This window comes from Rhinolophus sinicus, chromosome 14 (genome assembly GCF_057876585.1).
Source record: "Rhinolophus sinicus isolate RSI-liver-muscle chromosome 14, RSI-T2T, whole genome shotgun sequence".
Classification (NCBI taxonomy): domain Eukaryota; kingdom Metazoa; phylum Chordata; class Mammalia; order Chiroptera; family Rhinolophidae; genus Rhinolophus; species Rhinolophus sinicus.
The window spans coordinates 148,451,416-148,473,455 of NC_142514.1; the positions used below are offsets into that span (position 1 = coordinate 148,451,416).

General features: G+C 37.4%; 1 protein-coding gene across 2 annotated transcripts in view; it reads left to right on the top strand.

Moving 5' to 3' along the window:
- USP47 (ubiquitin specific peptidase 47) overlaps nt 1-17,800 on the top strand; it is a 101,183-nt gene extending 83,383 nt beyond the window's left edge. For both annotated transcript variants that reach the window (XM_019729265.3, XM_019729272.3), the window contains 10 exons: nt 1,551-1,670; nt 3,537-4,314; nt 8,112-8,287; nt 8,641-8,721; nt 10,022-10,137; nt 10,519-10,637; nt 12,839-12,969; nt 14,478-14,525; nt 14,616-14,746; nt 15,594-17,800. In XM_019729265.3, coding sequence (XP_019584824.1) covers nt 1,551-1,670; nt 3,537-4,314; nt 8,112-8,287; nt 8,641-8,721; nt 10,022-10,137; nt 10,519-10,637; nt 12,839-12,969; nt 14,478-14,525; nt 14,616-14,746; nt 15,594-15,768 — 1,875 coding nt within the window. In that variant the 3' untranslated portion in view covers nt 15,769-17,800. The remainder of the gene's footprint in view (nt 1-1,550; nt 1,671-3,536; nt 4,315-8,111; nt 8,288-8,640; nt 8,722-10,021; nt 10,138-10,518; nt 10,638-12,838; nt 12,970-14,477; nt 14,526-14,615; nt 14,747-15,593) is intronic.
- The last annotated feature ends 4,240 nt before the right edge of the window (nt 17,801-22,040 follow it).

The window sequence follows — 22,040 nt, forward strand, 5'->3', positions numbered from 1 at the left end:
GAAGGCATACGACCAGAAATGAAAGAAGGTGTAGACTGTAAGAATGATTATATAAACAGAATCCATAGAACTTGTGATTGGTAAATGTTGGAGTAAGGAACACAGATGACCTGAGGAGTTTCAAACTTGGATAACCAGAAAGGTAATGCTATATTAATGGAAATAGAAGAATAAGTAGGGAAGCAGATTTGACAAGGAAGGTGGTATAGATTAAATATTGGCCACATTACATGTGAATTAATGATAAAGAATATAGGTTCATTCAGAATTTCTGAACTAGAAAACGTGAGTTTCTTGGACAAAAAAACAAAACAAAACTAGTCCACTGCAGAGAAGTGATTATCCTTTCAAGGATCCTGCACTCTATAGAACATTGAGCGCACAGGCAAAACTTTGCAGGGTTCCTAAACCCCAGGTTAAGGTCCCTTGGTGTCATTGAAATTGTTCAACAGACCCAAGTTAAGAAGTGGAGTCCAGTCTCCAGTCATTCATCTTAAGGTAGACTTGTCTTTTATCTCATCTGGGGTTTTTAATGCTTTTTAAACCGGTTGTTGTGAACGTTAATAAACAAACAGATGCTCTGTGAAAAATTGTGTTATATAAAAGTTGGGTTTTAATTATTGTGTTAAAAAAAAAACGACTTCTAACATTTTTGCCAAACTAATAATTAGAGGAAACAAACCATATTGTGAAACTGTATTTTATGATTAAATTGCACATAAAAAGACTACATTAGTGTAATTGCGCTGTATTACAGTTTAATCTAGAGTATGAGTACTGAGGTAGAATACAAAGAATACGTGACATTCCTTTCCCTGAGGAAGCTAATACTTTGGGGGAGGAAATATGTCTGTAGGGAATAAAGGCAGTTCACAAAACTCTGTGCCAAAAAATACAGTATTGAAGTATAACTAGACTGCTGAAGAATTAGTTATCATTAGTTCTGTTGAAAACCAATTATGTTTTTTAAAATGTAAATTATTTTAACCTGTTCATTTCATGTGAAATTCATAAAATGACACCAAAAATTAAGGACATGGAATTTTAAAATAACTAAATTTAAAATAAGTTTTATCTACTAATATAATCTCATTTTACACGGAAGAATTTGGTTTAGTAAACGTATCAACAACTATTCGCAGAATACAAAGGAACCGATGAAAAGTCAAGAATTTAAACAGGCATTGGTTTGACATCAGCTCTCAGAGTCAGTTATTCAGTTTCTTTGGAGTCAAGTACCCTCGTTTACTTTGCAAGCTTGAGAGGAATAGAATTTTTAGTGAAAAATCATTACCTTTAGAATAGTTTCAGAGCATACATTTATAAGGGATACTTTGTTCTCCTAATTTACAGCATAATTAATGGATGAGACTAATAATTTTTCCATAGATTCTTTAAAAATTTGTAAACCTCTACTAAGATTATTTTTCTCTTATTTTTCTTTCTGCTATTTTTAAGAACTCAGCATTGTCTTATTTTTCTCATATTTCAAAGTGAAGCAGAATTATTCCTGAAAGAGTACTTTTTTATTAAAATTACTTTTATTATAGGCCGTCCATTTACCTGCTGAAACAATGAGAATAGTGCTGGAACGCTGCTACAATGATTTACGTCTTCTCACTGTGCCCAGTAAAACCCTGAAGGCTGAAGGTTTTTTTAGAAGTAACAAGGTATCTCTCTTATTTTTGCATTACTATTTTCTATGCTGGTAATGGTAAATGAAATAAAGTTTAATATTATAAGCCCAACCTCTAGTGCTATCCATCATCTGTCTGTCATTAACCTTTTAAATTCTTACATCCTCCCAATAATTTTCTTCCTTTGTAGTCACGGCAGACCTGGCTTCTTTCTATTCTCTGAATCAGTCTTGCTGGTTCTCCTCTTGCCTTGTTCATAAGCTACCCCCACTTGGAGTGTTCTTTCCCCTTTTTCTACATTTTTTTCAAGCCCCAAATTAGTCCAGCCTCTTTGGTGAAGCCTTCATGGCTATTTCTATCCACAATGATTATGCTCTCGGAATTTTATTCATTCTTGAGCTTCTCCCATAAAGTCATGCTTCCTGATAAAAATCAGAAGTATGCCTGGTATGAGAAAATTATCACCCTGGGATAATCCAGCATTATTCCCCTTGCCTACTCATTTATCTCTGTTATAAAACAGAAGGTTGACATCACTCTTTTTGTTTCATCTTATATCATTATGTGGTTCATCCTTTATCATACTTCCTATGAGTTTGTTCCTAATGCCATTGGTTTACTCTGGATAAATTGCATCCAAAATTTTCCTTATTTACCATCTTTTATTTATTGCTTTTTCCAGTCTCATTCATCTTAGTGCAGTCTAATCTTTTATCTCATTTAACCATTTTTAGTATTGTTTTATTAATCCTGAAGTATAATTTTTATTTACTTCTGTTTTCTCTAATACTTGTGTGTGTGTGTGTGTGTGTGAATGTGTGTGTAAAACATTAAAATCTCTAATCCATCCTAATACTGTTTTAGGGTAGGGAGTGGGAGAATCTAACTTTATTTTTTTCTTTGAATGGTCAGCTTTTAGTCCTGATGTGTAACATTTGTTGAATAATAATTATCTTTTTATGCAAAACTCAAAATGCTATTCATAATTGCCAAATTAATTACCTGCATTTCATTATTTAAATTTTATTATGGAAAATTTCAAACATATAGAGAAGTAGAGAGAATAGTATAACGAACCCCCATATACTCATCACCCAGCTTCTACAATTACCAACTCTTGTTTCACCTATATTCAACCACCCACACCCCAGATTATTTGAAAGCATCCCAGCATCATATCATTTCATCTATAAGTAATCTGAATAGATATCTCTAAAAGATGAGAACTCTTTTTTACAAACATAGCTACAATTACATTATTACACCTAAAAAAATAGTAGAAATGCTTTAAGGTCAACCAAAGTCAGTGTTCAAATTTCCCTGATTATCTTATAAAATTTTTTTACAATAGGATGTGTCTATTCAAATCAGGATCTAAATAAAGTCCATAATGTAGCTCTCAAGTCTTATTTTAATCTAAAGATTCCCCTGTGTGTGCTTTGTTTGTTTCCTGCAATTAGTTTGCTGTAGAATCAAGTCGTTTGTCCATTAGAGTTTTTCTATAATCTGGGTTTTGGTGTTGCATTTCCAAAATGTCTTTATACATGTTCCTCTATCTATATTCATGCTAAGCTTTGATTTCCTAAAGAGCAAGATGTGAAACACAAAAATGTTCTGAAAATGGACAACCCAATAAATAAGAAATCTGCATATGTGCTTGTGTGTGTGTTCCATCTACCTTAGCGCATTTTTATAGCTAATTATAAAAACATACAAACATAATATTTGTTTTGTTACGTCTCCAAAAAAATGTTCCTGTTCTTTAGAAACATTTATCATTCCAAATTTTATAACTTATAAAATACCAGTGTCTGGTATTGATGTGATGTTATTCTAATGGTGAATGTGAATGTCACTAAAATTAATAATGTTATTTAACTCTTTGATTTACCAATTTAGGTGTTTGTTGAAAGTTCTGAGACTTTGGATTACCAGATGGCCTTTACAGACTCTCATTTGTGGAAACTCCTAGATCGGCATGCAAATACAATCAGATTATTTGTTTTGTTACCTGAACAATCCCCAGGATCTTATTCCAAAAGGACAGCATACCAGAAAGCTGGGGGTGATTCTGGTAATGTGGACGATGACTGTGAAAGAGTCAAAGGACCTGTGGGGAGCTTAAAGTCTGTGGAAGCTATTCTAGAAGAAAGCACTGAAAAACTCAAAAGCTTGTCACTACAGCAGCAGCAAGATGGAGATAATGGGGATAGCAGCAAAAGTACTGAGACAAGTGACTTTGAAAACATCGAATCACCTCTCAATGAGAGGGACTCTTCAGCATCAGTGGATAATAGAGAACTTGAACAGCATATTCAGACTTCTGATCCAGAAAATTTTCAGTCTGAAGAACGATCAGACTCAGATGTGAATAATGACAGGAGTACAAGTTCAGTGGACAGTGATATTCTTAGCTCCAGTCATAGCAGTGATACTTTGTGCAATGCAGATAATGCTCAAATCCCTTTGGCTAATGGACTTGACTCTCATAGCATCACGAGTAGTAGAAGAACTAAAGCGAATGAAGGGAAAAAAGAGACGTGGGATACAGCAGAAGAAGACTCTGGAACTGATAGTGAATACGATGAGAGTGGCAAGAGTAGGGGAGAAATACAGTACATGTATTTCAAAGCAGAACCCTATGCTGCAGACGAAGGTTCTGGGGAAGGACATAAATGTATGTACTTAAAAAGAATAAGGCTCCTTGAAACAGCATCATTTTCTTTTTCTCAGTTTTATTTAAATTTTTAGTTAAAGAAAGAATCAGCTAAGAGTTAGGTGCTTTGTTCTAAGATCGCCTTAACTTCCTGGATTGTAAAACTATCACCTTTGCTTTCATTTTTGGTGCTTATAGTGAACGGTGTTCTGAGGCCTATGCAACTCAGATCTGTGATAGTAATGATGGCAGAACTCTGGTCAGAGAAGTAAAAAAAAAAATTTTTAAGGAAATAATTATGATAAAAAGTACTAAGTAAAAAATTAAATAGTTTGAAAGTAAATGAAACACCAATATAAAAGTCCGGACACTTTAGAATACATTCTATATTCAATGCCCAGGAAATCTTTTTTAAATTTGTGTATCCCCTCCCTTCCTTCCATCCACCAATGCAAACATTTCCCTTCCCACCCCCCTCCCCAAAAAAAGTGCATAACTAACTGGAAAAGTCAAAGAAAGGAAAGAGGCTTTTTTTCTAATCTTAAAATTTGGTCTTTTAAAAGGAAATTGTAAGTATTATGAAATCAGTAGTAAAAACACATAAATTTGTGTTTTTAACTAATTAGGCCCAGATAACACTGGAAATGTGACATTCATACAAATATCTTACAGAAACTCCAGTGAGAAAACGTAGATTGCTGGGCCAAAATGGAGATAGAAACTCTATTATAATAATGCTTTAAATATCTATGGAGTTGGGTTTTTTTACCTCATAAGGCTCATTAACTTACATAATCTCATTTAGTTCTCAACAGCTGTGTGAAATTGATGTTGTTAGACACTTTTCACTGATGAAGCATCTGGCTCAAACAGGTTAAATAATTCTCCTGATGTCACACAGCTAGTAGATCGCACTCAGGTATTCTGATTGTATGCCTAGTATGCATTCCTCTACCCCATGACAGCTACCACTGTCCCTTACTTTCCTCACAAATAATAGAAGAAAATTAGCCAGTAGCTACTTTGACATCTTACCATTCTCACCCTTTCAGGGGCGTTGGAGAAATTAAAAGTAGCTCCTCATCAGGAAAAGGCTAGAAATTTCTTTTAAGTGGTTTGTGTTAGAATAATGTGCTGAAAATTTGACTGCATGATAGTCTCAACCTTAAGAAGAATTCAGTGGCACTTAGAATTATAGTCCAAAGACTCCTACTTCCATCTTACAATGGTTAAAGAAATCTTTTGAAAGGAGAATGCTGGCATATTAACCTTTCTGGAAATTCATAGTGGGCTGGTTTACTAGCATTCATAGTAAACATGGTGATGGAGAGAAACCATTTACTACAATTTATTTAGGTTTTCAGAAGCCATACAGAAGGCTTGCTTGAAAATGAAAAAGTGAAAACTGGAAAATGCCTTTTTTATGTTTAGAAAACTGGCTTAGGGATAGGGGAGTAGAGGTGATAGCCAGCTGTTTCAGGAGTCTAGTGAGACTGGTTCATCACAGTTCCTCAGTGATCTGAAAGTAGGTGCCTAGAAAATGTAGATGATGAGTAATAACATTCTTCAGAGTGGTGAAATGGCAAGGTAAAATAGGTACAAAGAATCTGATAACTGAAGAGTGACAGTCTGTGGACAGTATAGGCAGTCCATTGAGATAATAACCAAACTACCCTTAAGATAATGGTCTGTAAGCTATCTGTTATAATCCAGGAATTGTTTCAGGGAGTCATTATATACCTTTCTCTGAAAATAGTGTTTCAGTGTGACCTAGTTGTAGACTGCAGGCACTTGCGTATAAACAGGAAGGTAAAGGTAATAAAAATGTAGTGCGGAAATTTCTTTGTACAATTTTGGTTACCACTTCATTCAAGAATTACATAAAAGAAAGGAAAGAAAAAGCAGAAGCCTAAAGATATTTTAAAGTTCCACTGTGAAGAAACTAAACGCTTTAGTTTGAAGAGGTGGATTAAAAAAATAATGGTATGATGGTAATCTCTAAATCTATAAAATAATTATAGCCAGTCAATTAAGCTAACACTTTTTGTTAGGGCTGTGTTAAGCATTTTACATATATTGACCCCAAAATACTTTTTGAGGTATAAATACTATTATCTCCATTTTATAATAGAGGTAACTGAAGTACAGAAAAGTTAAGAAGTCAAAGTCACAAATGTAATATGCGAGGAGGAGCCAAGAATTCATTCAGGCCAGACCATCTAACTCCAGAATCACATGGTCCTGATCACCATTTTGGACTATATCAATAATCAACAAATATTTGTCTTCCTGTGTTACAACATTACTACAAATTATGAGAGAAACCAAAACTCAAATGTATTTGAGTAATGCTTTAGAATTTACTGCATGTGTAACAACAATCAATGAGACTGGTGTAATATCCCACAAGGCTGTGAGATATTGGATAACCAATCTCTAGCCATTTATTGGACTAAAACGGCAAACCTGAAATCCAGCCCGTGGACTTCTGATTTCTAATCAAGTAATTTTTTCATTACTCTCTTCTCAAGAAATTTAGTTTCTTGCTGGATAGCATAACTAGAGTTGTTTTCTAAAAGCTGGATTATTAACATTTAGGGGCCCTCCTTAAAGCTTAGAAATGGACATTTTTTAGAAATTCATTACTCTCTACGTATTTTCCATGTGGTACTTAACCACATTTTCTATAATGAGCCTGTATTTTATAATCAGGAAAACAGTTAAATGAACATTAGTTTCTTTGAAAAAAATCCACTCAGAGAAATTCATCAACCCAAGAGATGACCTGAGAGCATAAACCAGGAGTGTTTTTAGGGTATCGTCCTTGACCTTTAATGTAAATTTCACCAAGAAAAAAACCAAGGCCTGCCCTAGAGAGAGCCTGAGGGCTGCAGAGGACTGTGGGCCTGAGGCGGAGGGGCGGCTCTCGGAGTCCGCACTGCCTGTTATAAGAGAGACAAATGAGTGAAGCTTTTGCTCTTTACGAGAATGTAAAGACCAGAGTAACTAGAAGTAGTCTAGAAATATGCTCATAAGTGGTTTATAAAATAAAGGACAAAGATTAAAATGATAAGCATTAGAAAAAATAAAGTTCATCAAAGATAATTCTATTGCAATGCGAAGAGAGTGTAAACTGAGGCTCGGAGGAGGTGGGGGCTTCTGACCCACTTAGACGCTGTTCCTGTTACAGCCAACCACATCTTCAGACGCTAGGTTTGATGGTTGTTTTTTTGTTTGTTTTTTTAGAAATCCCAGAACTAGATTTATTAATAAAATTTTTGAGGCAATTACTATATATCTGGCACTGTGCTAAAAGCATGATAACTATATTACCTCATTGAATTCACACTGCAATATTGTGAGGTGGGTGCTATTATTGTCTCCCATTTTTCTGGTGAAGAAATGGTATAGAGGCTGGTGGCTTGCTCTATATCACATAGCTTGCTCCGTGCCAAGGAAGCAGAAGAGATAGGGTTGGAACCCAGCCACAGCCCACACGTGACTGTGGAGAACTAGAAACGTATGTATTTCAAAAGAATTCCTGGAAGTTTGGTTTTGAATTCAGCAGCCTAAATAAATACATAAGCACTTAAATATCTCAGAACATTTAAAACTGTCCGATTATACCTATCAATATACTCAGTGTCCATATTTTTTGTCCATTCAATGTTGTATATTAGCTAAAAGTCTAATAACTAAAAAGGGGTACTTTTTCCTGCTTACAGTATAATAAAAAGTGTATGCTCTGTTTTATTTATACTCTAAGAGGTTTCCTTTACATTTTTGTTTCTGTTTTGTTTTGGTTTTTTCGTGTTTAGGGTTGATGGTACATGTTGATAAAAGAATTACTCTGGCTGCTTTCAAACAACATTTAGAGCCCTTTGTTGGAGTTTTGTCCTCTCACTTCAAGGTCTTTCGAGTGTATGCCAGCAATCAAGAGTTTGAGAGCGTCCGACTGAATGAAACACTTTCATCATTTTCAGATGACAATAAGGTTGATTAAAATGATTTTTAATAATTAGAGTCTGTTTTAAATGATAGCTATGAGAACATCTTGCTCTACTTCCAAGTAAGGTGAAATAGATACTCTAAAAGGGGAATTTTCCTTTGATGTTTAGTGGTTATTTTTTTGTTTTTGTTTTCCATATATCTAACAAACACTTGTTAAATGTTAACTGTGTGTCAGTTACTGTTCTAGGTGCTGGGGAATCAGAGGTAAAAGATATGTCTGTTCTCAAAGCGCCCCATAACCTAGAGAATTTTGGAAAAAGAAGCTAAATAATGGGGTGAGAATGGGTTGTTTATTCTGTTGAGAAAGTACATCTAAAAAGTGTTTTTAATTTATAGATTACAATTAGACTGGGGAGAGCGCTTAAAAAAGGAGAATACAGAGTTAAAGTGTACCAGCTTCTAGTCAATGAACAAGAGGTAAGTAATGCACATAAGGTCGCTTTGGGTAGTGACTTAAAACGTACAATGCAGAGATTTTATTACTAGTCATTTATTTTTTTCTCTCTAAAACAGAGGTTGGCAGACTTTTTCTAGGAAACCTTTTAGTTGTGCAGAGGCCACACTGCCCCTGTTGCAACTACTCAGCCCTGCCATTGTAGCACAGAAGCAGACATAAGCAATACCTAAACCAATGTGAGAGGCTATGTCCCACCAAAACTTTATTTATAAAAACAGGCAGGGGACACATGTGGCCCTCACATCATTGTTTGTTGTCCCCATCTCTAAGGTGTTGCTACAGATGCTGGACGGGGGCAAAAATTCCTGCTTTTAAAAGGGGATTTGTTTGTGCTTGTTTTTGGGAAATGATGGTATAATGCTACAAGTGGCTAGCACTTGACCTATGCAGTATATATGTTCTTTTTGTGTTCCGAGAGTCATTTTAGTACTTAATAGGCATGTATCTAGTGTTTACTTTGTCTCTAAATGCTTGCAAATATTAACTCCTTTAATCTTCTTCAATTAAGGATATAAGTGCTATTATACCCATTTTATAGATAAAGAAACTGAGGTACAGAAACATTAAGTAACTTGCACAAGGTCATACAACTTGTATGGTGGATTAAGGATCTAAACAAACTATGTTTTTTAGGGAGTAATCAATAAAATATTTCAATTCCTGTGATACACACGGCTTGTGGCGAATACCCAGAAGAATAAGGCAAAGACCCAATCTTCAGGATGTTTATAATATCTTATTGGGGATCTAGACAGATGTGAAAAATAAATAACAAATAAGGGGATACATTTTTTCATAAAATGCCTTCATTTGTTCAAAAACAGTTTATCAGGCACCCATCATATCTCTTATATATAAGTCATTTTGACTTATGTTCCTTCTAAGTAGGGGGTTTGTGGATACTGTCTCTTGAGCCAATTAATGCATGTGCTTGGAGAATTAGTTTGCATTTCCCTTATTTTAGTCCATAAAAGTGATTTTTTACTTTTAAAATTGTGATCAGTTTATTATAAGAAGGGAAATGTGAATGTGTTATCTTAATCTTTGCAATGACTGTGAGGAAGACACTGTCTGTAGTTTGCAGATGAGAAAACTGAGGCACAGAAATGTTAAGTAAACTTGCCTAAGATAGCAGTTAGTAAGTAGTGGGGCCTAGATTTGAACCAAGAAAGATAGACAATTGTCACGGAATAAAGTACAAATATCTTGTAATTCCTTATTTTAATGTATAACTCAAGCTCTAATTATTTATATTCCTAGCCATGCAAGTTTCTGCTAGATGCTGTGTTTGCCAAAGGAATGACTGTACGGCAATCAAAAGAGGAATTAATTCCTCAACTCAGGGAGCAATGTGGTTTAGAGCTCAGTATTGACAGGTAAAGTAAAATGACAGTGACTTGTAAAAATAAAGCAAAAATATTAGTGATTTGAAGAAAGACTGTGTGGTCAAATTACATGAATTGGTACAATTTTCTAAAACTAGAATAATGAAAATTCCTGTACTATTCAGAATTTTAGTACTGCAAATTAGTTTAATAAAACTAAGCAAAAGTATTAGAAGTGTGTTTCAATTTTGTCGGTAGGGTACTAAATATAAAGCACTGTATTTCATTGTATTTTCCTCAAAATTTAATGAATAACCACTTGTCATTTGTATTTGAGCATAATTCACTTTTTCTTGATGTCAGATTTATTATATTTTTTTAAGTCAGGAACTTTAAATTACAGTACTTTACAATGTATTGTCACTTTTGTAGGTTTCGTCTAAGGAAAAAAACATGGAAGAATCCTGGCACTGTCTTTTTGGATTACCATATTTATGAAGAAGATATTAATATTTCCAGTAACTGGGAGGTTTTCCTGGAAGTTCTTGATGGTATTACCAATATTTTTGTGGGGAAATACCAATTATAAATGCTCTAGAACTAATAGAAACATAGTTTTTCATCAAATAATGAATTTCTTTTAGCTTTTCTCTGGGTCCCATTTGCTTTTTAATTTTTTTTTCCTCTAATTTTTTAGAATATTAACTCCTCCTTACAGGGAAGTTACAATTTCCAGGTTGTATCTGTATACTTTGTACAGAAAATTCTAATATTTTCTTAGCCATATTTATAATTTAGTTTCTTTTTTTTTTTAATTATGGCTTATTTTGTTTTGAGGATATGCTATTGATAATTTATCAGAGATTTTGAGAACAATGACTATATTGGTTTTCTCGGCTGCCGTAACAAAGTACCACAAACTAGGTGGCTTAAACAACAAAATGTATGGTCTCACCGTTCTGGAGGCTGGAAGTCTGAGACCAAGGTGTTGGCAGAGTTGGCTCCTTTTGAGGGCTGTGAGGGAGACTCGGTTCCATGCCTCTCGCCTGGCTTCTGCTGGTTTGCTGGCAACCTTGGGAGCTCCTTGGCTTGTAAATGCGTCACCCAGATCTCTGCCTTCATCTTCACATGGGGTTCTCCCTGTGGGCTTACCTGTCTGTATCCAAATGTCCCTATACCATGTTCCCCGAAAATGAGACCTAACTAGAAAATAAGCCCTAGCATGGTTTGCAGGATGATATCCCCTGGACACAAGCCCTAATGTGTCTTTTGGAGCAAAGATTAATATAAGACCTGGTCTTATTTTCGGGGAAACACAGTATTACAAGGACACCAGTCATATTGGATTAGGGCCCACCCTATTGACTTCCTTTTAACTTGATTACCTCTGGAATTACCCTATTTCCAAATGAAGTCATAGTCTGAGGTACTGGGGGGTTAGGACCTAACATGTCTTTTGGAGGCAACAACCCATAACAACCTAGAAGAGCACTTGTGTTTGTCATACCTCTTGGTTTTGATTATCAACCTTGGTACATTTAAAGTATTTTTTTTGGAAGAGGTAGTGTGGGGAAAGTTAGTCTTGGTTTTGGGGGGAATCATATCAAAGGAAACAATTAGTTCTATATTATTCTGTGACTGCTGTTGCTTAGCCAAACTTTCCTTTTCTTCTTCTGTAGAAATTAAAGTATTAAAAGTTCTGGATGTTTTTATATGTAATTGTAATAGTTTTCAGAGGACTCAATAATACTTATACTTCACTATTTCATGTCTAATTTGCTGTAAATTTCAATGGTTGAAATTCTGATTTATTGGCAAGTTAACTGGGGTGACAAGGAAAAACCAGGATGCCATCTGCCATGGTGTGTAAGCAACTGCTCCAGATTGTAATTCCTTTTCTGAGTGCCTGGGGCCTTAGAGAATAATCACTGTGTCTGGGTAGGCCAGGAAGAGATCCTGGAAAACATAGAAGTCACCCTTCTAAGGGAATTCAGTATGTATTAGCAGAGGTGGATTAGCCAGAAAATGCTACTGCATCAGTATCATTCCAGTGTGTATTTTAGCATCCAATAGGTGAATAAGGAACACGTCCTGTGATTAAATCTAAGGAACATCCGTTGACCTGTAATTTGCCAGATACAGCTAAGCCCTGGTGCTACAATAAATGAATAAGACCCAGTGATTGCCCGCCAGACGTGCACAGTCTGTGGGAGAGTCAGAACCACAAACCTGTCATTCCAAAATGATAGGTCTGAGGACCAAATCAGTACTGTTTGCTCTTGTATACACCAGAGAGAAAAGTGACAAGTGAGCTGCATTTTGAAGAATCACTAAGTTTGGGAGTAAATATAAAGAGACGGATTAATGACGATAGCTTGAGGGGCAAAAAGATAAAGTAAAGGTTATTTGATTATGATGTTTAGATTGTGAGTAGTAGCCAATAGAGAAGCAAAGATCGGAGGCCCAGAGAAGAGAGTGCATTGGTAGAGCGGAGCCCCACAGAAGGGAGACAGTGGAATGTAGGAGTGCTGCTGGGGGAGAGCGTGAGGAGAGAGGAATTCTCTTCTGAGACTGCAGGGAAGACAGGAAATATTTCATTCTCAAAAACTCCTGGGGATAATTGGTTTTCTTTTATGCCACTTTTTAAGAAAACACTTGAAGTAAATCTTCTTGCTTAGTCAGGCAACACAGGAAAAGTCAAATTATGAACCTCTAGAGAAAAGAGTGATGGCCTAATCTTGCATGTTCATAGGGGTGGAGAAAATGAAATCTATGTCACAGCTTGCAGTTTTGTCGAGACGGTGGAAGCCTTCAGAGATGAAGCTGGACCCCTTCCAGGAGGTTGTGTTAGAAAGCAGTAGTGTGGATGAGTTGCGAGAAAAGGTAAGTTCATTTTAAACAAAATGAGCTAGTATACCTTTTTCTCTGTGTTGCGTACGATAGCCTAGGAATAGTGAGTGCCAGACACTGATGCGACAGCCTTCCTTTCTTTGTCTCGGTCACACCTGTGACACCTTGTATCACACATTCTAGTTGTTTCTTAGGGCTCCTAATGCCTTGAAAAATAGCACTGGCTTCTGGCCATGAGAAGTGGACCCTCACTTTATGTTACTTGGATCATTTTGTCCTAAGTAGTTTGGATTATTTAGGAGTTACCAGATGACAGTGCTGTATGTATTTTTAAAACCCAAATGAGGTAGAACTGAATAGAGAATCCAGATGACGGTCTCTTGAATTTTTTATTTTAAAGGTGGGAATTCTAAGGATCTCTGGGGAAAGAGTGAATTATTTATAAGTGGTACTAGGACAGTAGGCATTTTGGGAAAAAGTTTATTTCCATACTTCACACCAAACACAAATATAAATTCTAAATGTGTTAAATTTATATTAAAAATACAATAAAATAATAAATACACTATATGAAAATATTTTTATAATCCTGAGGAGGGGAAGATAAATTGTAAGCATAATAGCAGAAGCTAAAAAAGAAAAGAGTACATAAAAGTTATATCTTGTGCACAGCCAAAAAAAGTTTTATTTTAAAACAACCATAAACAAAGCTAAAAAAAATAAGAAAGGGGAAAAAAATATTTGAAACTTATATATGAAACATAGTGTCCATAATTTATAAGAGATCTACTACATTAATACAAAGATGAACAATCTAATTTTAAAATACACAAAGAACATGAATAGGCAATTCCTAGAAGAAATACAAGTTAAAACAAGAGCATTTTTCACTTCTTAAGTTGATGAAGATTTAGAAAATCAGAAAATACCTAGTTGGCAAGGTAACAAGCAATATCATACACCTTTCATAAGTGGTTAAATTGATGTGATGTTTTTCAGGGTTCAGTTTGGCCTTGTCTGTCAGTATTCCAGATGTGTGATTCCACGTCTGAGAATTCAATCTAAAGAAATATTTGCAGTAATATGCAAAGATATTCATGGACATATATAGTATAGCCATTGTAACTGGGAAAAATTAAAAACAGGTTCATTGTCCATAAATAGGAAATAAAATGGTATATTATTCAGCCGTAGAAGAGAAGGTTACTCTGTATCCTATTCTTATAATAGGATAATTACTGTTATAAAGTTATGATATAGAGATGTTCATAAGTAAAGTTTTATGTATTTTAGAAATATGTGTATATAGTTTACATAGGAAAAGTTTGGAAAGAATGGACTAAATTGATATTTCTGGGACATGGTATTTACATAGTAGATAGGGGAGAGAATTTCACTTTCTGCTTTTTTTCTAATTTTTTTTTTTATATCAAACATTTTTTGAAAACACATCGAGCTATTTCCATGTTGGGTAAAAGGAAAACAACTTTTCTAAGTAAATTTATATTTTAAATGAACTCATATAATGTTTCCTTTTACAGCTTTGTGAAATCAGTGGAATTCCTTTGGAAGATATTGAATTTGCCAAGGTAAAGCCCTGAGAATGTTTGTTTCTGGTTCCTAATGCTCAATTAACATGGTTAATGGCATGATTTATTCGTTCATTCTTTCTTCCTTAGGGTAGAGGAACTTTTCCCTGTGATATTTCTGTCCTTGATATTCATCAGGATTTGGACTGGAACCCTAAAGTTTCTACCCTGAATGTCTGGCCTCTTTACATCTGTGATGATGGTGCGGTCATATTTTATAGGTAACATTCACAATGTTTTTCTTATTTCTAGTGATACACCATTTTTTTGTGCATAACTATCTTGTTTTTCATAAATGCCTTTACTATTGTCATGGAGAGCGGCCCTGACAAGGAGAAATACAATGAGAGTCACACATTTCATGTTGAAATTTTCTAGTGGCCACATTTTAAAAAGTAAAAAGGAACAGATGAAATTCAATTAATAAAATGTTTTTATCCCAACAGATCCAAAATATTATGATTACAACATGTAGTAAATATAAAAACTCATTTATGAGGTGTTTTACACTCTTTTCTTATAGTGTGTCTTATAAACATTGTGTGTATGTTACACTTTCAGCCCATTCCAATTTGAATCAGGCCCATCTCAAGCTCAGTAGGCACATGTGGCACATGGCTGCCATGTTGGACAACACAGATGAAGAGGAAAAAGAAGTCACTGGAGCCTGGCAAACATGGGTTCAGATTTAGCTTTGTTAATTTACCTAGTTCCTCGCCTGTAAAACAGTGACAATGATGTCAACCTTGCAGGATTTTATGATAATTAGAGCTATTATTGCAGTTTTAAAAACTGGCACCTAACCTCTTACAAATAGACATTCAATAAATGATAGCTATTATATTGATAATAACATGGAAATTATTCTCTGCCCTTTTTAGAAGTGAGTGCTATATTAATATGTAAACACTTTAGATATCTACAGCATCTCAGTATATAAGATTATTTAATTACACTGGTGACATCAGATTTCGTTTTCTCACTGAGGAGCATTATAGCATTCAAGCATAAATTAATAGAGGCATGTGGCTGTACTCGCCTAATATGTCATTAATATTTTAAACGTAGGGATAAAACAGAAGAACTAATGGAGTTGACAGATGAGCAAAGAAATGAACTGATGAAAAAAGAAAGCAGTCGACTCCAGAAGACAGGACATCGTGTAACGTACTCACCTCGGAAAGAGAAAGCACTAAAGATCTATCTGGATGGAGCACCAAATAAAGATCTGACTCAAGACTGACTCTGCTAGTGTAGCATTTTCCCTGGGGGATTTTTGGTTTTCTTTAGACGGTTCACTGCTACTGTGTAGTGCCATTATGGCCGGACATGGTTAGGGGTAACCCATGACACCAGCACTGATTGGACGGCCCTTCACCAATCAGAAGCTCAGTGCCCAATGGGCCACTGTTTTGACTTGGAATCATGTTGTGCACTATAGTCAAATGTACTGTAAAGTGAAAAGGGATGTGCAAAAAAATAAAAACAAAAAGCAAAACCTGCTACTAGAAAAGGGGGAAGGGGGGTGAGTAAACGTCTTTTATTGCGGACAAATGTGCACATAGCCGCTAGTAAAACTAGCCTCAAACAGGATGCTCATAGCTTAATAATAAAAGCTGTGCAAAGGCCATGAATGAATGAATTTTCTGTTTATTTCACTGATACACACATTACCTCATTGACAATTTGGAAGTAAATGCAACGTGTGTTGACTCTTGGAAAGCAGCAAAAGTAGGAGCTGAAGAAAGAAATTCTTAGAACCAGCCGTAACCCAGTAAAGAATTGTGAAGTTGTGTTTTTATTTTGTTCATTTTTTGCAAAGTATAAAGAACATTATTCTGGAACATCAAAACGTTTCCCTTAGACCGCTCCCAGCAGGTGGCAGCTCAAATTGCTGAATATTGTAATTATAACTGATTGTACTTAAGTTATGGATGTAGAGAATACGTTTCACTCATTCATTCAGCATGTAAATAAAATTGATCCTATTGAGTTGTCATAATTGCAGTTCACCTATTTCCCATGGTTGTTCTTTTCACATATCATTCATGACGTACATTTGTGTACATTGAGAAGTATAGCAGTCTGTGTAAATGTACTCAGTGAGGTTCCTCAGTGCTGGGTCCCATACGATTGTATTTGCCCTTGTTAATGAGGTTTTTCTGTTCAGCGGCTTCAGTTTTATTTCTTTTTGTACATTATTTTTGAAGATTTACTTCAAGTTTGAATCTTCTAGAACCCTTGTAAGTCCCACTTTAATTTTTGGAGTTGATTTGTAGTTACATGTAGTTTAACTTTGGGGAAACGTCTTAACATCGTGTTGAATAAACTTGCTAGTAAGTCAGGTCATGCATAGCACAGGCTGATGCAGTCAACATGATTTCATTGCAAAGTATTAGAGTCGGCAAGTTTTTGCTTTGCTAAATACAGCTATTCAATGAACACAATTATACGTAAATTTTGAAAATGCCATCTAATTTATAAAAATCAATATAAAGGTTTTTGGTAAAACTTTTTCATGCCAGATGCTGTTTACAACAATGAACATGCCAATAAAACATTTGTTCGTTCTGTTGTGTTATTTTAGTCATTAAACTTTTGTGGATGAAGAATCTGGGTTAAGAATAGATTTGTTTTCTTTAAATATAACATTTTATAATGTGTATTGAATAATTATTTGTATGATAAGGTATGTTTACAGTGAAGTTCTCATGAGAGATGAAAAGATGTTAATATTTAACTTTGGAGGGATCCTGTCGATATTTCAAAATCAGATTTTTACCCTTTTTTCCTTTTAAGAAATATGTAATTAGAAAATAGTATTAGCAGATGTTGGCTCTGCAGTTTGAATATAATGATTGAGAATTCCACATCTTAAAAGCCTCTTGGAATCCACAAAGAAAAAAAATTTTCTAAGGTATTTTTCTGGCTAATTTTTATTCCATGTGAGCTATGTAGCATTCTGTGCAATTTCAAATACTGTTCTGAGTTTGCATTATTGGGATTGGTGGTATTCACAGGAAAACTGGAAGCATTTGTGGTGAGTTGTCTTTCGGATCACTTGGATTTTCTGCTGTAACATGACAGCCCTTTGGTTCTGATACAAGCCTGCTTACTTGGGACATTGGGGTTAATAAATTGTGCTTCTGCCTTCAAGGACTGGACTGTGGAGCAGAGGCCGATTTGTAAACAAAATGGACTGTGGGCTTGTTTGGTTTGGTTTGGTTTAGTGTTCCTATAAAAGTAAATGGTAAAATTCTTATACCCACCACTCATTTTGTGCGTTCTGCCCTGTTTGTTGTTGTTGTGTTTGCTACTTCTAATTGCAGGCATATTACAAATACCAAGAGTAAAAATATATTTCATTATAGAAAAGAAAAACTTAAAGTTCTTGCTTTTCAGTGCCTGATAGAGTAAAAACACAATGTTGCACTTTAGTAATTTCAGGAAAGGGGGTGGTGAACTTTTCTAAGTGGATTTGTGGCAGTGGGAGGGAGTTTAATGTATGTGTCATCCCCTCTCCTATTCAGAGGATCAAGGGAGCACCTCTGAGCCAAGAGGCAGAGCCCTAAGTGGGCCGAGTGCCCAAGCCAGAGGGCACGGAGCCTGGTGACCACTCATCTGCTGAACCTCCTGAGGCTGAGGCAGGCCACCCAGGACACTGTGACCCTGCTCCCACAGGTCACGCCAAAGTTGTGAAGCGCTTTTACTGTGGGGCAAATGGGTTGGTGTCAACCAGCAGGCCCTATGAGAACCAAGTACCTACATTTCTGAGGCAGGTGCAAAAGGCAAGGGAGGCATTCTGGCCAAAGAAGCAAAAGCTGTGGTTTCAGGACCATGCTGTATTTCCCTGGTCTGTCCAGAAGTCTGCTAGTTGAAGGTCTGCTTCTCAAAGTAAGGGATAGTAGTCATGATGATATAAAAATAGCAAGTGAAGGAGCCCCACATTAGAATGTTTGGTGATCTTTTGTAGTGTAATGGAAAGTACTTTAAAATTCTGAGAAAGCAGGGGTGAACCAATGTCACTGCTAGAAAGCAGTCAATCGCTATTGGTTGCCAGACTGCAGTGGGAACTGTGACACATCTCTAGGCCAGGAGAGGAGAGAGCTACAGACTTACAGTGTGGCCTAAGCGAAGGGAGTGCACAGCATCCAACATTGCAGTGTTACTAAATCTGGACCTGTGAATGTACGGAATACAATAAAATCTTTTATTCTGGCTCATTTGCTAGTATTTCCTTTTCAATTGGCTACGGTAGTTCTCCCTCTGAATTTTGTCCTTTTGTTCAGCATCAAGACCCTAAACAACTCTTGCACTTGTGACTTGCAAATTCTACGTAGTCCAGAGTAAATGGAATAGAAGAGAATTTGAGTTAGCAAGTTTTTTTGGCTAAATAAAACTAGTCCATCTAAACAATTTGTGTGATTTTTGAAAAATCAATATTTTGGTCACTAGCAGGGTGTATGTATAATTTTCTAGAAGATTAATAAAATGCTCTTTTACCAAGTTGGTAAAGCAGTTCATGGCCCAAATAAAGCTTGCGGCCACCCAGACTTAGTGTACAGGAACTCAGAAGATGCTCCTTCAGTGTTTTTCACATGGGTGAGAGGGGCACTGTGATCATATCTTAGAGAGAGTGCTAGTTTTCAAAACTCGGCTTTCAGAAAACAAGAATAGTTGGCAAAATCAAGAGTGCATTAAAGTTAGAAAAGAACGCAGCAAATCACTAGGGCCAAGCTAGGAGGGCAAAAAAAGCATTGGGGTGGAATCCTCTGCCCCTTTCCCCCTCACCAGCTAATCTGTACAGAAGCTGGCCTTTTGATTGGTCAGAGCCTGAGAATTTACCCCACCAGGAATTATTAGTGGACACTATAGCCTAGCCTGAAAGGTGGGGCCCACACTCCCCCTCTGCTTTCTCTGCTCCCAGCATTCATTCCCTTCCCCCCAGTTCAGAGGGCACACCTTGTTTTCAGCCTCTTAGAATGCTTAAGTAACCCATTTCATTGAGGAGTATCAACTTGAGATACAAACATGCAGTGGCTCTGTTTTCCAGTAACTGCCAAGTGTGTTCTGTTGAATGCAGTTTCCCACTGGAAGTGGGCTCTCATCAAGCTCTCAGTGCAATCCGATAACATTTAAGTCACTGCATTATTGAAACAATCTCATCTTACAAACGTTTAAGTTATTTAGTTCAAAGGTTCCCGCACCACCATCCCACACACAGTGCTCACTGTGCTGCTTTCTGGAGAGGGAAGGGGGTGTGGCCAGTGCTGTCACTCTCCCCATCCACTCTCCCTGCACCAGCTCTATGGACAGTGGAAGAGAGAAGGGAGAGGGAAAGACATTTCCTTACATGCACAGCCTCCTGTTGGTCATGGTGAGGTTACTGTCCCTTTTCTCGTGACTGTAAATTCACTATGAAATGATGCCCTGCTTCTCCTACCAGCCAAAACCTCAACTCCCAGCGTTGGTGTTCCCTTATGAAACTTGACTTGCCAGCCTCCTGTTGACAAGAGGTGCTCCTCAAAAATATATGTCCCGTGCTGCACTGGTCCCCACCAAGTCTTCCACCCTTTTTTCACCCTTCTTCCATAGCTCTATCGGGATGTGAGTGCTGCTAGAATCCATCTTTTTTGCCCCAACCCCCCACCCTGCACACGCGTAGCTGCTCCCACAAGCCCCCTCTCCCTGATGCTCTTCCTTGTATGGTACATGGGTGGCAAGTCAGGGTGTCCTGTAGCTTCTGCGCAGCCACCTCCCCACCCCATGACGTGTCATTTTTAATAGATTTTTATGAGTTTCTCCTACAGTTCTCCCCATGAGTTTTAGTCAATGGAATCAGTCTAATTGCCCCTCCTTCATGGGAGGTCAAACAGGGAATACTGTTTTCCACACACTGCAATCTCCCAAAAGGGGATTCCTTACCCCCCCCTTCTAGTTTATATGGAGTTGCGCTGCCGCTGCTGAAATGACACCTCTCAGCCAGCCCTGTACCCAGCTCCACAGCTATTGTCCCCCAGAATTTAGAAACCCAATCTAGCTATCAAAAAGTAATTCCAGAATAATCTAGTTGCATTTCTGACTATCTGGAGGGGATCCACAGACCACAGGAACACTTAATGCCCCCTTTCCAATGCCCACCTCTTCCCTCGCACCACAGTAGGGCCCCTTGCTTCTCTCTTCAACTCTCATCCTTCTGCCCTGCGTCCCTTTCTCCCAACCGTCTGTGTCCAAAGCCTAAACCAGGTAGTGAGGCAGGGAAAGCTAGACACTTGGAAGGGGAATGAGTGGGAGAAGGAACTGAACAGGAGGAGGGGAAGCTGGGAAGAATCAGCAGCGACCGCTTATGTCCCATCACACTCCTCTTCCTGTTCATTCTGAGGCAATGCGGGTGGACAGACCAGCCATTCTCATCTGTGTGGAAGGTCAGGCTGTAGACTCAGAGCCTGCACCTCATGCCCAAACATCTCCTTTTCTCATCTTGATTTTTCCAGAGCCGTACATTGGGGGTGGGAAAGTGGGTGAGTTGGGATTCATAAAGTTATCCTTTGTTCCCTTTTGGCTATTATTCCTGATGCAACTATCTCTGGTATCAGTTAGGAATGCTTTGCACTTCAAATAATGGAAAGACTAACAGTGACTTTACCTGTAATAATCTTGGTGTTTTACTTGAAAACGGGTCCAGATATGGTTGATAGCAGGATAGCTTTCCTCCCCAGTGTCATCAAGGATTCATTCCTTTGTGGTAGGCAGAATAATGACCTCTGAAAGAGGTGATTAAGGTTAAGGATTTTAACATGGGAATATTATTCTAGATTATCTAGGTGGGCTGTGGGGACAGAGTCCCAGAGAGCAGTTTCCAAGCTCTCGGCCTCACGTGGAAAGTGCTGGCTCGGCTAATAGATGGCCATCAGCTGTGACTAGTTGGCCGTCAGCTGTAACCAGTTAGCCATTCGCCACTGATATAACAGCCGTGGCTACGTTTGTTGGTTGGTTGGTTTGCAGGCAGAGAAGTGGACGGCGGATTGCGGATCTTGTGGCTCCTACTTCGTGTGTCTCGCCCGGCCGCCAGCGAGAATATAGTGGTATGAATCTCCTACCTGTGGCTCCGTGGGTGTTCCTTTTTGGCCTCACCATATCCTGTGTTCTTATGTGGGGAGCAAGACCAGAGACCCCGCATGACATGGGCCCAATCTATTCTTACATGTGCTTAAAAGTGGAAAACCTTTCCCAGCTGCAGAAAACCAAAGAAATTTCATACAAAAGGGAACTGACCTGTTATTGTTGGCTTTGAAGATGAAGGGGGGCCATGAGCCAAGGAATGAGAGTGACCCCTAGAGGCTGAAAAAGAGCAAGGAAATGTTTTCTTCCTCAGTGAAGAATGCAGCCCTGCTGACACCACCTTGATCTTGATCATGTGACCTGACCACAAGATGGCTGCCACAGTGCCAAACGGCACACCCTAAACCCCTGGACTCAGAGGCAGTAAACCAGGGAAGGAGGCAAAGGCATACT